At 34.4% G+C, this 17829-nt stretch overlaps 1 protein-coding gene across 2 annotated transcripts in view; it reads left to right on the top strand.

Moving 5' to 3' along the window:
- SUCO (SUN domain containing ossification factor) overlaps positions 1 to 17829 on the top strand; it is an 81121-nt gene that overhangs the window by 12189 nt on the left and 51103 nt on the right. For both annotated transcript variants that reach the window (XR_010024243.1, XM_063106115.1), the window contains exon 2: positions 16826 to 16940. Coding sequence is in view for 1 of the 2 variants with exons in the window: in XM_063106115.1 (XP_062962185.1) it covers positions 16826 to 16940 (115 nt within the window). In the remaining variant the exon portion in view is untranslated. The remainder of the gene's footprint in view (positions 1 to 16825; positions 16941 to 17829) is intronic.

The following is a 17829-nucleotide window of genomic DNA, read 5'->3' on the forward strand; positions in this document are numbered from 1 at the left end:
CAACATCCCCTTTCTGTCATCCATCTGAATGTCAAGAGATATTACTGAGGCTTCTATGTGCTGCATCCTGTGCAGAATTCTGGTGGACAAAACAAAGTAGGGGCTTTCTTGAAGCACACGAGTTGAGAGAATAAATTCTAAGGTCTAAAGTTATGAATCTGTGATATAAAGTTCAAAGGGAAAAAAGGTGTGTGTGTGTGTGTGTGTGTGTGTGTGTGTGTGTGTGTGTGTGTGTGTGTGTGTGTGTATGTGTGTGTTTTGACTTGGGCAATTAGAGGAATTGATGTTCAAAAAGAAATGTAAAAGTTGGCAAAGGGTTGAAAGGGGAAGGAGCTGTTAGTTGGAGGTGAGTGGAATATCCAAGTGGAGACATTATATAGGCAGTTAATAATGCAGGTAAGATTTGGGCTGGATTTGAATGCAGATAAGATTTGGGTTAGAGTTGTCCTTGTAGAAGGAGTCATGTTTGAAACAGAACATTTGACTTTTGAAATAGAATATTAAGCTTTTGCAGATACTTAGAATAAAGAAAGGTGCCAAGCAAACTAAAGCTCTGAAAGGAAAGAAGGAACCCTTTTGGACACAAAAGATGGAAAGATGTTTAAGAAGGTCATTTAAATGGTCAACATTATAAAATGTCTTAGGGCTGAAGAGCAAAACAACTGAGAAAAGGACATTGTTTTCAAAAGAGGAAAGTGACTGATAAGGTTTTGGGAGTGGAAGTAGAAGACATTTGGAGAGCTGGTAGGTGTGAGTTCTCACACATTTGTTTGGCAGCCAGGAGAGATAGAAGAGTACTTAAAAAAAATGTTAATGGCTTTAGAGTAGCCCAATGTAATACTTGTATGCTTCGACCAGCTACACAGTGTCATTATATTTGTCTCACTAACATACAACTTTTTGTTAGTCCCTTGATAAAACCTCTTTCGGAGACTCCTTTTTGCTTGAAGGATAAAATTTAAACCCTGATGTTAAAGGCCTAAAGTCTGACCCAGACCTACTTTTGTAGCTTCATTTTCCCACTGTTCCTGATGTAGACTTTCTGTTTTAGCATGGCTGACCTGTTAGCCTGACTGAATTTATTTGGGTACTGTTTGTAGTTTTCAATTGAAAATTAAGGTAGCAAAAGTATTGTGACTTGAGTTTTATGGGTGAAATACACTTTACCCAGTTTCTTAAAAAATACCATTATCAAGTAAGGTTAGTGTACGATTATTTCCAGCAACTTTGAGGACAAATTGTATTGGCTGAATTTTTAATGGTAAGTTACGATATAAAAACAGAACATTCTACCTTGATTAGTGCTTCCCCGTGTTGGAACAATGAAATTATAGGCCAGTTTAGTGTAACTGTCTTCTAATAGGATTTGATATGTGGAATATTTAAGATAATCCAAGACCCTTCCTACATCAGAGTGAAGATTAAAGATCAGAACTACCAAAATTAAAAGGTTTGATTAGAAGGAAGCACTGGAACATAGAGCTTTCTTCAGCTAAGCTATGCAGTTCCATGTGATTTGACTGTGGACTGCTAAGGCAGCCAAATAAAATAAAAACTGGAAGGAGAAAGGGGCATATGCTCCTGTCTACTAGCAGATAGATCAAGCAGAAGAGAAGTATCCTTAAAAGAGCCTCTAATTGATACTTGATTAACAATATCTGTCTTTTAATAAAACACTGATTGAAATAAAATAAGGTGCTTATTAAGCAAAGGCATTGGAGGCCCAGTGATCTTTTGGTCTTGTTTTATTACCAGTGTTTGACCAGAGTGACTTCTATATTATTCACCAATTTCCCATAAGTCTCAATACTTCGTAGAATTTCAGTAAATTAAAAAAAATTTCCAGGCAGTAATGTTCAAAAACACATAATTTTCACTGTTACTTTAACCACACTGCCCTAATTAAATGACTGGCACTATATTTCTGTATTAGGGATTAGATTTGAATTTATGTTCAAGAAGCAATTCTTCACTGCCCAGTTCAGTTCTTACTTTTGCCATGAAGTCTACTCTGATTACTGGGCTCTCCCTTTTCTAAGCTCTTACTAAAAGCTGTTTCAATCCATAGCCAAAGTAACAGCTCAATAGATCACTGTGCTGGGAATAAAGTAGTTAAATTCTCTGTGCTATAAGGTGCTCAGTCTGTGTGAGAAACAGAAAAATAACAGTTAATTTCAGTTCAGAGTGTGTAGTAAGTTCTTAGATAGTGATAACCAAAAGGCTGTGGAAATTTAAAGGGTGGAGGGGCACCAAAACTGCAGCTTGTAGAAATTAGAAAAGTCTCCTAGTCCCCAACTAGTTCCTGCTCCCAGAGAAAAGAACAATGATAAAGATTTAGTCAGGATTTGGATGGTGGGGAGTAGGAATAAGGGCAGAACATTTTTTGAAAGAGGGAACAGCATGAGCCAGAGATTTGGGAGCATGAGACAGCATGGTCTGTGTTCAAGGAACAGCAACAAGTAGTATTACTGAAGCATAAAGTGGGAGGCAGAGAGTGGCAGGAAGTAGAAAAGCTGAAGACTTAGACAATAGCAGAATTTTAGAGATTTTTATGTATCATTTGGAGAGAAGCTCAAATTTAGTAATGTAGATAATGGAGTCTATAAAAGGTCTTTTAAGCAAGGGAATGGCAGTCTGATTATTTAGTGTTAGAGTTTTGCCCACTGTGTGAATTAAGGAGATCTGTTAGGAGGTTGCTCTAGGTAAGAGATGAGGGCTTGAGAAGGCAGTTTTAATGGGGATTGAGAAATGGATTAAAGAAAATTGAAGTAAAATAAACTGGAGATGGTGAAGGGGAGGGTGATGGAAAAGGCATAGTCACAGATGTTTTTTAGGTTTCTAATTTGAGGACTGAGTGGATAGCAGTACTCATGGTAGGATCAAGGATTTGAAAAAGATTTAGAAAAGGAAGATAATGAGTTCAATTGTGGATTTAGTTGTTTTTGAGATTTCTTGGAATATAAAGGAAGGTAAATCAAACTTTTAAGTGAACTTTATTCATTCTCAATATTAATATTGGGTGTCTTTGAAGGGTTTTAAGGAATAGACCAATCAGGAGAAAATAATAATGGCTAAAGATCCGACAGCTGAAAACCATCAGAGTAGGTGAAGACTCCTGTAGTGGATTGAATTATGTCCCCCCAAAACTCACTGAAGCTTGAATTGTGCCCCCAAGTTTTATGTATTAGAGACTTAGTCCCCACTGTAACTGTTAAGAGGGTGGGAAATCCTATTATGGTAATTGAAAGGTGGAACCTTGAAGAGGTGATTGGATTGCAGGACCATCCAGTAGTGAATGGATTAATAATAGTGGTCAGGGGCATGGTTCTGAGGGCTTTAAAAGAAGATAGAGGAGAATCTGTCTCTCTTTCTCTGCTTTCTCTGCTCCACCATTTTCACAATGTGATACTCTGCCATCACTGTCACCACCAAAAAGACCTTCACCAGCTGTGTTCCCTGGGCTTTGGACTTCCTAGCCTCAGAAACTGTAAGCATTTTTTTTTCTTTATAAATCACCCAGTTCCAGGTATTTTGTTATAAGCAACAGAAATGGACTAACTCCCGTGTAGAATATAGAGGGAAGACTCAGGACAGAACCCAGGGAGCATTAAAATTTAAATACTGAGCAGAAGAAGCATACAAAAGGAGACTCAGAATTGAGAGTCAGAGATGAGAAACAAAAGTGTGTGATTTGACCAGGCTAGGAAGGACAGGGTTTTCAAGTGGAAGCAGTAGTCAAGGGTGCAGCAGGGAAATAAAAAAAAGGTGGGTTCTGCCACACTATACCAGTTTCAGTGGTATAATGAGGCCAGAAACTAGATTTCAGTGGGTTTAGGACTAAGTAGAAGGTGAAGAAGTTGAGACTACCAGTCTGTACTACTTTGAAATTTGATAAGTGAAAGTAGATAGGGTAGTGAATAGCATTTGAGTGTATATTCAGTGCAAGGCTAAGCACAGCAAGTGTGTTTATTTCATTTCCTAATAACAACTCCATTTCACAGTATTGATATTGAGGCATATGGGATTTTTAACTTGTTCAAGATCATATAATGAATAAATGGGGGAACTGGGATTAAAACTTCGGTGTTTTGACTCTGAAGTTCATGCCCCTAGCTATTACACTACACTATGTTGCATTCATATTTGTCATTTGTTGCCACTTTAAAAATCATGAAGTAGTTAATCAGTACTCCTTCTTTGTGATAGTCCTTGTATTTTTGTGTTACTCTGTAACTAGCCTTGACTAGTATCACCAATTCTTGAGTGAATGGGAAGTGTTATTTTCTCAGCTTTCTTTTCATTTATCTGTTGACCAGAAAATATTAAACTAAAATGTACCAATACAGAAAGATCATAGGCTTTGGGGAGAGAGAGATCTAAGTTTGTGTCACAAGTTGAGTGATTTGGGGCAAATTAACTTCTGAGCTTCAGTTTCCTTATTTGTAAAAATTAGGTTAATATTTTAATCCAAAAGTCTTGACAAATGAAAACAAATATTTTTTTCTAGAGATATCAGATGCTTAGGATTTGGATTGATTATTCTTAGTTTATGCCACACTCTGTCTAGGTGTCCTTTTTTGCAGTTGAGAGTACTCAGTTCTAGTTGTCTGTCTTTGCTACCCAGTATCACAGTCTAATTAGAGTAATTTTGTAATCTTTAATTATCTGCAAGGTAAATCACATGCCTTTGCTTTTTTTGTTAGCTTAGTTATTCTTGGACCACTTTTTTCCATATAATATTTAGAACAACAGGATCCTGCAGGTATTTTGATAGGAGTTACATTTGAAGTAATGAATTACTTTGGGGAGAATTGATATCTTTACATTTTTGTCAACATCACTCCATCCATAAACATACTATATCTTCATTTATTTATCTCTTTTCTTATGATCTTTAACAGAATTTTTTCTCTATAAATAGTTGTGTATTAGTTAATTGTTAAATTATTTTAAAGTTTTTGTTATTGCTAGTAGTTTTTTATCTACTGTCTTAGTCTGTTTTGTATTGCTGTAACAGAATACCTGAGACTGGGTAATTTATAAAGAAGAGAGATTTATGTGGCTTACAATTCTGGGACAGCTGCATCTGGCATGAGTCTCAGGCTGCTTCTATTCATGGTGGAAAGTGGCAGCAGCCGGTGGGTTCAAGCAGATCACATGGTGACAGGAAGCAAGAGAGAGAGAGAGAGAGAGAGAGAGAGGAGGTGCCAGGGTCTTTTAAACAACCAGCTCTCTCGGGAACTAATAGAGTGAGATCTCACTCAGGACCCTCACCCCCCAGGAAGAGCATTAATCCATTCCTGAGGGATCCACCCCCATGACTCAAACAGCTTACAACATTGTCACTTTAGGGATGAGATTTCTGCATGAGTTTTGGGGGGACAACATCCAAACTCTACCATCTACTGTTTGGTTATTGCTGGGGAAGAAAATATCGACATTTTTGTTCCCTATGTGAGTATTTTTAAATTGAGATAATTTACATACTGTGAAATGCACAGAACTTAACTGTATCATTGGATCAGTTTTGACAAATGCATACACCTGTGTAACCCACACACCCCATCAAGATATAGAACATTCTCATCACCCCAGAAGGTTCTCTCATGTCCCTTTCTAGTGAACCTCCTGAAAGCAACTAGTGATCTGATTTCCTAGTTTTGCTAATTCTGGAATTTCATGTAAATGGAATTATACAGTTACTCATGTGTTCAACTTCTGTTACTCAAGGTATTATTTCTGAGATTTATCCATTTTGTTTCATTTCTCATTAATTCCTTTTTATTGCTGAGTAGTAGTACATTGCATGAATATACTGCAGTTTGTTTATTCTCCTCTTCATGGTCATCTGGGCTGCTTGTAGTTTTTGGCTATTAGGGATAAAAACTACTAGGGACATTCTTACATAAGGCTTTTTGTGGACATAGCTTTCATTTCTCTTGAGAAGTACTTAAAAGTGGAATTGCAACTGCTGAAACAGATGGATATCATATGCTTCTGGATGTAATACCCCAACAAACACAAAACATCACTTACAAAAGATTCTGGCTGGGAATACATGACCAGGATCTGGTCATAATGAAACATCAGACAAACCTCACGTAAGGACCATACTATTTAAAAAGAAAAGGGACTGTATCCTTCAAAAGATGTCATATAAAATAAAGGCCAGCAACTATTCCAAGTTAAAGGAGGCTCAAGAGACATAACAAATGCAGGACCTGATTGTGGACTCAATTCTGTACTATGGAAAGGAAGAATTCTGTTAAGGACATTATTGGGTTAATTGACAAAATTGCATTATGGATGGCAGATTAAAGTATTGTGTCAATATAATGTTTACCGAAGTTGATAAGTGTACTAGTTATGTAAGAGAATATCTTTGTTTTGTGGAAATACATACCAAAGTATTTTAGAGGTAAATTACGGGGAAAGAAGGAAGGTGAAGGGTGGGTGAGTGAGCGTGCCATGAGCAAATGGCAAATGATGGAACAAATGGAACAAAATGTTAACAATAAGTTGATATGGGCAAAGGGTTTGTGAATGTTCTTTATACTATACTGGCAACTCTTCTGAAAGTTTGAAATTATTTCCAAATGAAAAATTTTTAAAAACTGGGCTATGATTTCCCCCTTCTGGGTGTGAAATGTTGAAAATCCATCCATATTTCTTTGTTACTAGTTTATTCAGCTCTTCTATTTCTTGCACCAGTTTTGCTGTTTTTCTAGAAATTTATCCATTTTTCCTAATGTTTTCAAAATATGTGTATTTATAGTTTGTAAGATTTTATAACTCAAAAAATCTATTTTGTCTATAGTTATGTCATCTTTTTATTTTGTATTTTGTTAATTTGCATAACCATCTTTCCTCGATCTGTTTGCCCGAGGTTTGTCTTTTTAGTATTTCTTCAAAGAACTAACTTTTGGTTTTTCAAATTTTCTGGTCCTTTTCTGTGGAGGAAGGCACCTTGGGCACCTCTAGTCTGCCATCTTGCCCTGCCTTCACCTTGGTTTTTAAAATTTTCTCTGCTGTTTTTGTTCTCTGTTTTAGTGATATCTGTTCATGCATCCTTCCTTGTTTCTTTTTTTTTGCACAAGTCTTTTTTCTTTTTGAATTAAGATTAGCCCTTTTGTTTTCAGTGTTTGTCTCCTAATGTATTGAAAAGCATAGTATTCCCATTGTTGTCTTATTTGTATCCCACCTTTTGACCTGTAGTCTTCCGCTATAATACTTCATAATGTTCTTTACTGTTTCTTTTCTAACGAAAGGATTATTTTGCTACATATTTTTTGCTTCCAGGTTTGAGATGTTGTTAGCTGTCTTTTTGTTATTTCAAATTGTGTTGCATTGTGGTTGGAGAGTATAGTCTATTGGATCTTGAGTCTTTGGGGTTTAAGACTTCTTTTGAGGCTTTAGTTTATGGTCAGTATTTGGGCAACATTCCATGTGTGCTTGAGAAGAATATTTAATTTATATTTGTTATAAAATTCCATTTTTTGAATGAGCTTGTTTCTTGTGTATAATAGAAATCTCGTGTTTCCAAGTATGTTTTGTACACTTAATCTATTAGTTTGAGAGAGGTAATTTAAAAATAAGCAACCATAATTTTTGTTTATTCTGTTTCCACCTGTAGCTTTGTCAGTGGTGTAATATATATTTTATATTTATTGTGAGGTGCATATATATTTATAATCATTATTTCTTTTTACTACTAATAAATCTTCCTTAGCAACATAATGTTTTTCATCTTAAGTTTGATTTTTGTCAATTAAAATTGCTAGTTTGGTTTTTTTTTTTCTTCATGTTTTCTTGATATTTACTCAAATTTCTCAAGAGTTGAAAATGATGTCTAATATTTCCTAACAAGGCTCTATCTGACACAATATCTGGTACTTATTGGGTAGTGTTAAGTGCTTATAAAATTTCTTCTTTATAACTCTGAGGAAAACAATGCTAACTCATTTGAAAGTTTGACAGATTCTAGTTTATAGGATTATGAACTTTAGTAGGATTGTGGTAATTGCTGTAGATAGCTAGTTCAATATTTCTATACTAGGCAGATATAAGTAACTATTATTCTAAGCCATTGGATATCATTTTTTTTAAAAAGGTGTTTCCTCTATCACTTTCATATTAAAGATTGCTTTCTCCTTTCTTGATGAAATCCCCCCTGGCACATTAAAGAATGCTTTCTGCCTTCTTAATGAAGTCCTCCTTGGCATTTCAAGTCTTAATTCAATTGCTATATCTTCTAGAAAACTTTTCCCAAGTTCCTCTCCTGCTCTCTTTGGTAGGAACTAATTCATTTCTCTTTTACCCTAATACTTAAGTCTTAAGCATTATTTTTTGAAACATGTAATTGTAATGCATGCTTAAAACAGAATGATGCCTAGAAAAATTTGTCACTATACATTTAAGTTGAAAACTTTCCTTCAAGAATAAAAGATATAAAAATATAATTTCTAAAATGAAAGCAGTCAAGTTTAAGAAAAGATTAAATCCCTAAAGTATTAAATAATCTAGGCATTCCTTTCTTCTGGTATCATTTTGGTGTTTGGATGCAAACATTCATTCTTTCTGTAATTGTAGTATTTTCTTTTAATCTAGTAACCATTAAACCATATCCAAAGGAGATTTTATGGAAATTACAGGCAAATAGTAAATATTTGTTATTACAGTAGCTGAATACATATGTAGTCTCTTAGTGTACATTAAATATGTTGTCTCTGGAAAGTGAAGAAAAAGAAAAACATGTTAATGATGTAAATAAAAAGTTAAAATTGAGTGTTCAACAGTTTCTAATCAATTGCTGTTAGTCTCTATACAGTTTATAATTCATGCAGATACTTTTTGTCCATTTTAAAGAATTCCAATCTGGCAGGTATACCCAAGTGGGATATTAAAGTAATATATGCGGAAAGTAAGTACCAACATTGAGCTTTTTTTTTTTTTTTTTAAATTGACAGAATTCTATAACTTTTTCTTATGGGGATTTAAAAACATGTCCAAAAGTATCATGAAGAGTATCATAACCTCCATGTACTCATCGTCTACTTCAGTAATGATTAACCTTTTGTCAATCTTGTTTTATCTCTCTCTGCTTCACTTTTTAAAACAGTTTTACTCAGACATAATTGACATACAATAAACTACATGTACTTAGAGTGTACAATTTGATACTTTTTGACATTTACACATCCATGAAACAGTGACCACAACCAAGCTAGTGAACACATCCATCGCCCTAAGATGTTTTCTCATGCCCCTTGGTGATCCTTTCCTTTTGGCCTTCCTCCTCCAGGCAGCCACTGATCTGCTTTCTATATCTCTAGATTGTTTTTCATTTATCTATCGTATTATGTAAATGTAATCATACATTTTATACTTTTTTTTGGTTTGGCTTCTTTCACTCAGCATAATTATTCTGAGATTTATCCATGGTGTTGCATGTATTAATGGTTTATTCCTTTTTATTGCTGAGTAGTATTCCATTGCATAAATATGCTACAAGTTGTTTGTCCATGTATCTATTGATGGATGTTTGAGTTTTTTCCAGTTTTTTTTTTTTTTTTTTTTTTTAAAAGATGACCAGTAAGGGGATCTTAACCCTTGACTTGGTGTTGTCAGCACCACACTCAGCCAGTGAGCGAACCGGCCATCCGTATATGGGAACCGAACCTGGGGCCTTGGTGTTATCAGCACCGCACTCTACCGAGTGAGCCACGGGCCGGCCCAGAGTTTTTTCCAGTTTTTGACTATTACAAATAAAGCTGCTGTGAACTTTCATGTTATCTTTTCTCCTGAGTAAATATTTAGAAGTGGAATGGCTGGGTCATATGGTAAGTGTATGTTTCACTTTTTAATAAGTGCCAAATTGTTTTTCAAAGTAGTTGTATAATTTTACATTCCCATCAGCAGTGTATGAGAATTCCAGTCCTTGTACATCTTTGTCAGCACTTGGTATGATTGGTCTTTTTAATGTTAGCCATTCTAATAGGTGTGCGGTGTATCTCATTATGGTTTTGATTTGTGTTTGTCTAATGGGTAATGAATGTGACTGAAATCTTTCATGTGCTTATTTGCCATCCTTATGTCTTCTTTGGTGATACGTCTGTGAAAATCTTCTGCCCATTTTTTAAAAATTGAGTTGTTTTTTATTATTGAGTTTTGAGAGTTCTTTATTCTGGATGCAAACACTTCATCAGTTATATGCTTTGTAAATATTTTCTCCCAGTTTGTGGCTTGCCTTTTCATTTCCTTAACAGTGTGTTTTGAAAAATAGAAGTTTTTAATTTTGATGAAGCCCAACTTACTAATTTTTTTCTTTCATGGATTGTGCTTTTTTTTTTTTTTTTTTTTAAAGATGACCAGTAAGGGGATCTTAACCCTTGACTTGGTGTTGTTAGCACCACGCTCTCCCAAATGAGCTAACCAGCCATCCCTATATAGGGATCTGACCCTGTGGCCTTGGTGTTATCAGCACCACACACTCCTAGGTGAGCCGTGGGCCAGCCCTGGATTGTGCTTATTTTTAAAATAAACCTTTATTTTAGAATAATTTTAGATATACAGACAATTTACAAAGGTGGTACAGAAAGTTTCCATATACCCTTCACCCAGCTTCCCCTAATGTTAACATCTCACGTAAGCATGGTACATTTGTCAAAACTAAGATAATAACTTTGGTTTAATACATGGATCATGAAAACTCTTTGCCTAGTAATTTTTTGGGGAATGGTGGTAGAATATTTTTGAACTAAGACATCCTATAGTTTCACTTCAGTAAAAGTGAACACATTTTTGAAAATAGTTCCACATTCTGGGTATCAACCTAACTACCTGGCTGATTTAAATTCCTCAATGTAATTCTGTTCATGTCAAGGGCAGAACCCACATTTAACAACATAATCAGGTAAATCGACCTAGAAATCATGTGCAAATAGGTAGATTTCTTCAAAATGAGGTTTTAAAACAACCATTTGTCAATGTTGTTGGAGTATTGGAAGAATAAAATCTGAGCATCAAAGACATTTTACAATTTTATATGGATGAGAAGATGAATGAACACATTAGATATAGTTCAGAACTAAAAATTAACTTTAAGTACATCCAGACAATGGAATATTATTTAGCACTAAATAGAAATGAGCTGTCAGGCTCATTAGATATAGTTCAGAACTAAAAATTAACTTTAAGTACATCCAGACAATGGAATATTATTTAGCACTAAATAGAAATGAGCTGTCAGGCTATGAAAAGATATGCAAGGGGCCGACCCCGTGGTGCACTCGGGAGAGTGCAGCGCTGGGAGCGCAGTGCTCCCGCCGCGGGTTCGGATCCTATATAAGGATGGCCGATGCACTCACTGGCTGGGTGCGGTATGGCCGGTCACAAAAAGACAAAAAAAAAAAAAAGAAAAGAAAAGATATGCAAGAAACTTAAGTGCATGTTACTGAGTGAAGGAAACCAATCTGAAAAAGCTACATACTGTATGATCCTTGCCATATGACATTCTGGAAATGTCAAAACTATGGAAGCAGTAAAAAGATCAGTGGTTGCCAGTGGTTGGTAGGAGGGAGGGATGAGTAGGCAAAGCACAGAGAATTTTTAGCGCAGTGATACTACTTTGTATACTCTAATGGTGGATATATGTTGTTATAAATTTGTCAAAACATGTAGAGTATACAACATCAAGAGTTAATCCTAATGTGAACTGTGGATTCTTGGTGATAATGATGTATCAATCCTTTTGCTCAATCTTGCTGTAAATGTAACTATGCTCTAAGAAATAGTCTATTAAAAATTAACTCGGAGCAATCAATCTCCATAGTTTGTAATCGTTGAACCATGTTCTCAGGCAAAAGCATCACCTATTTTCATCCCTTCTCTTAGAATCTAAAATATTTTTCTTTTTAATAAGCTATTATAATAGCTAATATTGTGTTTACTATGTGTTGTCCATAGTTCTGTTTTAAGCTGTCTCAATGAATCCTCAAAACAGTCCCATGAAGTAGGCATGTTATCATGAGGAAATAGGCTCAGAGAAATAAATATTTGTTTAATGATTGCCCAAGATCATACAGACTGTGTGACTCTAGTCCTTGTTCTTTTAACAACCATGCTAAGCCAACTGCAAATTGTCATGATTGAATGTATTGTGGTATCATGTACCTCTCCAAGTCCTTGCCATACCTTTGTTACTGTGACCTCCCGATGGAATGGAAAGACTTCAATACTATATCTTTTTTATGAAGTTTTATCTTTTTTCTTCATTAATGATTATTTTGAGTACCAAATTCTACATTGCTGGTCATGGCTTGAAATCTCGCCTGTGAACTGTAGCAGTAATAGTGGCTTTTACACCATAAGTAACTGATGTAGTAGTACTTCATTTGCCTGTATCCCTTTTGAGTCACTTTTTCAGGAAACATTTAAGTAAAAGAAGATTCAATGTAAGATAGCCATACTCATGCTAGGCATGTTCTTGAAGTTTTCCATCAGACCCTAATAATTATTTGCTGTAGACCAGAGCATTTGAAATTGTGGATGCTTAAAGGTTTCGAGGAAATTATGTGGTAATTTCAGTTTTTAGATTAATTTTTAAAAATTAGGTCATTCTAACTTTATATCAACTGATATTTGATCTGGTTCCTTTTTTTTTTTTTAATGAAACCTGTTAATGGACTTAATGGTTGCTATGATTTTTTTCTTGCTGTTTAAAAAGGTAGGGAAACAGTAATAATTTTTTCTGACTATGTACCCTGTTCGCAGAACTTTTTTTTTTTCTATTCTCTAAATTTGCAGTTAATAAAACCAATTTGTCGTGTTTTTTAGTCAGTCGTTGAAGCTGTTTCTTTTTTGGTGACTCTCTGTTAAAGAGAACACAAAGCTAGATGTGGTGGTATTTTTAACCTCTTCCATTCTTACCCCCTGTATACCTACCCAGAAAATGATTCTGTTTTGCATAAGAACATTGTACATATGCAGTATAGTATAGATGAGCATATGCATACACATATATTTAGTTTCAACTGGCTTTTAAAAAGTTTAGAAGAAGAATTTTTTCAATTATTTGGTGAACATTTGTCATATGCCTTTGCTGGGCTTTCTAACATGTCTCTTGGTTATATCATTTAGATGAGAACATCAACTAAATATAAAAGGAAATCACAATTTGATTGTCAAGGCATTTGCATAACTACTGTCTTGATAAGGTACTAAGTAGATAAGTTTACAAAAGTTCGTTTCCAACTTGTAAAAGAAAAATTTTAAATCTAAGATCTGCTCAACACAAGTCTCTTTTTAAAGACCATTTTTTAGCCATACAGATTTGGTTCCTTTTGTTATAGATATACTGTTTTAATTCCTTTATTATTGTTGAAAATCGTATATATGTATATATACCCACATATATAAAAGGGAATTTCAAAAAGTTCATGGAAAAATAAATTAAAAGGTAATAGGAATCTTTCTGTGAACTTTTTGAAGATCCCTCGTATATATACACGCACACAGACCCACACGCTACATTACACTACACACACTCATCTGTATATTTTATACCTATTTAGTATTTGTGACTACTAAGACTTTCAGACTTGGTGTTAGTGATCTTTTCAGTAAGCACAATAATAACATATATGATACACTTGTTTCCCTAAAGTATGTAAAAGTTTGGTATCCTAAATGGCACTCAAATCTGATTGTTTACAAGGCATTTAGATACAGATACTTTGTAAGTTAACACCTTTCTATGTGAATGATGAATCCATGCCACATTGGTTGGGAGGAGTTGGCAAAAAGGGATAAATATCCTTAGTTTCCAGATTCTCTGTTTAGAGTTTATGGGTATATTGTAGGTGTAGACTGGAAAGTGGTAGTGTTGGAAGGTGATGGTGATGGTGGGAGAGGAATTCCTGTCTGCTTTATGTTACAAAACTCTTTTTCATTTAACAAATATTTATTAAGCACTTTATATTTGCAACTTTCGATTCTGTAGGGAAAAGTTACAGTGGTTAGGAATATAAAATTAGTTCTCAAGGAGCTTATTTTTTAAGTACAAGAGAGGATATATCTATGTATACAGTCAACTTAACAAATAGTAAGTAACATAGAAGTTGTCACTTGTTTTGAACTGAAGTAGTGTCGGGCTCACAGATTATCATTTATGTTGATGTGATTTCTGCTGCTGAGCTTCTTACAGGTCTAGAAAGAAACTCCTTTTATTAGGCTTGAGATTTGCATAATACAAGTTTAGGAAGTTGCTTAAATAGCATGGAATCTGGCCCATTTAGTCATGGCAGCAAAGTGCCATCAAGCCTTTAGAGTGTGGTATACTGGTTCTTAACCAGCGGGTACGTATCTGATTCACCTAGGGGGAGCTTATTGAAAGCAGGGACCCCATTAATAGAGATTCATTCTTACTTAGTAGAGTTGGAATGAGCTTAAGGTATTTCATTTTACTTTGCTGGTTTAAACTTTCTTTACTGTTATTAGTTTATGATAACATTAATCTATTTTAGGCTTTTTCTTAGGCAGAATGTTAAGGTATCTTTTACAGATCCATCTTCTGATATTTCATAGGCTTGATAATTATTACAGATTGATTTTCTGGTACTGTGTACACATGTCTAACTCAAGTGGTAAGTTCTTGAGAGCAAAGTCTCATATATTAATCTCCTGTGGAAGTTATATATTTTTTATGCCCACTAAAAACCTCACAAGGGTACCTGCTTTAGTTAATATCCATCCTTAAATGAGGACTGGGCAGGGCAAATCAATTTATATACAGTAGACTCCCTTTATCCGAGGTTTTGCTTTCCATGGTTTCGGTTACCTGAGGTCATCTGTGGTCCGAAAATATTAGCAAATTCCGGAAATAAACAATTCTTAACTTTTTAAATTGCTTGCTGGCCTGAGTAGTGTAATGAACTATTCCACTCCATCCCCGGAGGACATGAATCATCCCTTTGTTCAGCATATTCACACTTTGTAAGCTACCTGCCAGGTAATAACACTTAGTAGCTGACTTGGTTATCAGATTTGTTGTCCTGGTATGGCAGTGCTTGTGTTCAAGTAACCCTTCTTTGACTTACTAATGGCCCCAAAGCACAAGAGTAGTGATGCTGGCAGTTCACATGTGCCAAAGAGAAGCTGTGAAATGCTTCCTTTAAATGAAAAGGTGAAAGTTCTTGAGTTAATAAGGAAAGAAAAGTCAAAGTTGCTAAGATCTGCTAAGAATGAATCTTCTGTCTGTGAAATTGTGAAGAAAAAAAGAAATTCATGCTAGTTTTGCTGTTGCACCTCAGACTGCAAAAGTTAAGGCCACGGTGTGTAATAAGTGTTAAGTTAAAATGGAAAAGGCATTACATTTGTGGGTGGAAGACATAAACAGAAGCGTTCCAATTGATGGCAGTCAGTTTTAGGCATCTGCTAGGGGTCTTGGAATGTGTCCCCCAGGGATGATGGATGGGGACTGCTGTATATCATTTTGTATTTTTCTGGGAAAAATACTTCAGTAGCTATTTTAGGTAGGGAAAACTTCTGACCACCTAGAGTAGTGGCAAAAATTAAATGTTCATTTCTAAAAACTTCAGGTTAATGGAATTTGCTTATATGTCAGTAAAAACTAGGATCATGAGTTTGAATGTCCATTGGCTATCTTTTCACGCTAACTGTGGATATAACTGGTGGTGATGGTTTGAATATAGAGACAGTTGATTTGTTTCTTAATTTTATATGTGGGAATATAATTTTCACGTCTAGGACGTATTTTAATGGGTGTTTTTTTTTTTAATTTTCCACTTAGTAAACTCATTATCTGCAACTAATGCAGATAAACTCATTCACAACTAGTGATAATTTTACTGTCTCCTTTTCTACTTTTATACCTCTTTTATCGTCATGTTTTGTAATACTGTGTGATAATGGACATTCTTGTCTTATTTCAGACCTATACTAAGGGTATTTTTAGGTTTTCTTTCACATGCTTTCTTCACTAAGTATGATATTGGCTTTTAGGCTTCTATATTATGTATATGCTTGCCCATGGTAAATGTATACTTATTCCTATTTTATTAATAGTTTGAAAAATCCGATGTTTTTCAGTGACTGTGGAGATAATCATCTTTTTACTTTATTTTTGCATGGAAGACTAAATAAATAGATTTTTTTTTATATCAAACCAGTTTTAAATAGCAGAACCAAGCTCTACTTGGTCATAATGATATATTCCTCTCTTGGTATGTTCCTAGCAACTCTGTCTTTTATTGTTTTCTTTAGAAGTTTTGCATCTTATTTCATAAGTACTGTTAACCTGTAGTATTCATATTTGTGTGTGTGCTATTTCTTTTAATTTTTAATATAACCGTTATGTTTCCTATGTTGAAGCTTCTATGCTTTGACATAATTTAGGTCACTTTATAGTTATCTGTTCTTAAATACTTGGTAGAATTTAGAAAGTCATTGGCATCTGGTTTTTTCTGAGGAGATTATTTCTTTGACAAGTTTCTCTGTTCCTTTTATGATAATTATCAGATACTGCTTCTGTGAAGTCTTTCCTGTTGTACCTTTGTGGAATTTATAATGTATTACTTGTAATGCTGATAATATTGGTTATATTTTTCTTAGGGCATTAAATAAAAAAAACCCTTGTTTTATGTACATTTATCTTCATCATTAAATTGTTAGATGTGTAAGGATATGAACCATCTGCTTATTGACCCAAATTTTAGGCTATGTAGAAAATATGTTGACTAAACAACTTTTCCCTTCTTTCTTCTTTTCTTTTTTTCTTTTTGTTGTTGGTGGTGGGTGTTATATGTAGGCTTCCCAGTTGGCGTGTATGTTGTAAAGAGAGTTCTTCAGCTTCAGTGTCGTCATATTACTCTCAAGATGACAATTGTGCACTAGAAAATGAAGATGTACAATTCCAGAAAAAGGTACTTTAAATAAAATTGACATTATAATTTGTGTGTCAGCTTTCTAAGACTATTTCAAAACATTCAGAATAAAAGTAACTTCAAGAATATTTTGCCATAATTTTTGGTGGAAATTTGTATTTTTTCTTGCTATAATCTGAGGAGTTACTCAGGTAATTCTGAAAGTAAGATAGCTCAGGGATAGTTATATATTTATTCTTGTTGCTTGTTTTTGGGATTTTGTAAAATCCTTAGTCCTACTAAGGACTAAGTTCTACTTAGTCCTACATCCTTAGTAGGGAGAAAAATAGTGTGTGTTCAGATAACTAAAAATTAGTTCTCCCTTTTTAATGCTCTAAATACTTAAAGGGTTTTTCCAATCATATAACTTAAAAACTATTAGAAATTAGTAGTATTACAGGGAGAATCTGTAGTCAGTGGCTTTGTAGTTTGTTTTATACAATTAGGTGCAGTGAATAGACAAGATGGTTGCTAAATCATTTATTATTTTACCATTTTAAGTGATGATAGGTGAGTATTGACTAGATTTGGCTTTTGCCTCCAACTTCAGTGTACTTATTTCAAATGACAGAATTAACTTATACTTACAATAAAATATTCATATTTATATCCCATCCTCCCCCCGAGTAATAGTAGTTTACTGTTTCTTGCTAAAATGTGTAGAACTTTTTCTGTGGTTATAGATGTACGTTTATATATGTATACAAGTTAATATTTTTATTTTCATTAAAATGTCATAAATATTCTACAAATTGACTTCCCCCTCTCCTGGTGACATCTCATTTATCACCTTTCCATATTGATATATTATTCTGAATGGCTGTATTTTTATTCCATCATATAGATATATTATAACTTATTGCTTATTTCTTTATTAATGGACATTGCA

This window comes from Cynocephalus volans, chromosome 8 (assembly GCF_027409185.1).
Source record: "Cynocephalus volans isolate mCynVol1 chromosome 8, mCynVol1.pri, whole genome shotgun sequence".
Lineage (NCBI taxonomy): Eukaryota > Metazoa > Chordata > Mammalia > Dermoptera > Cynocephalidae > Cynocephalus > Cynocephalus volans.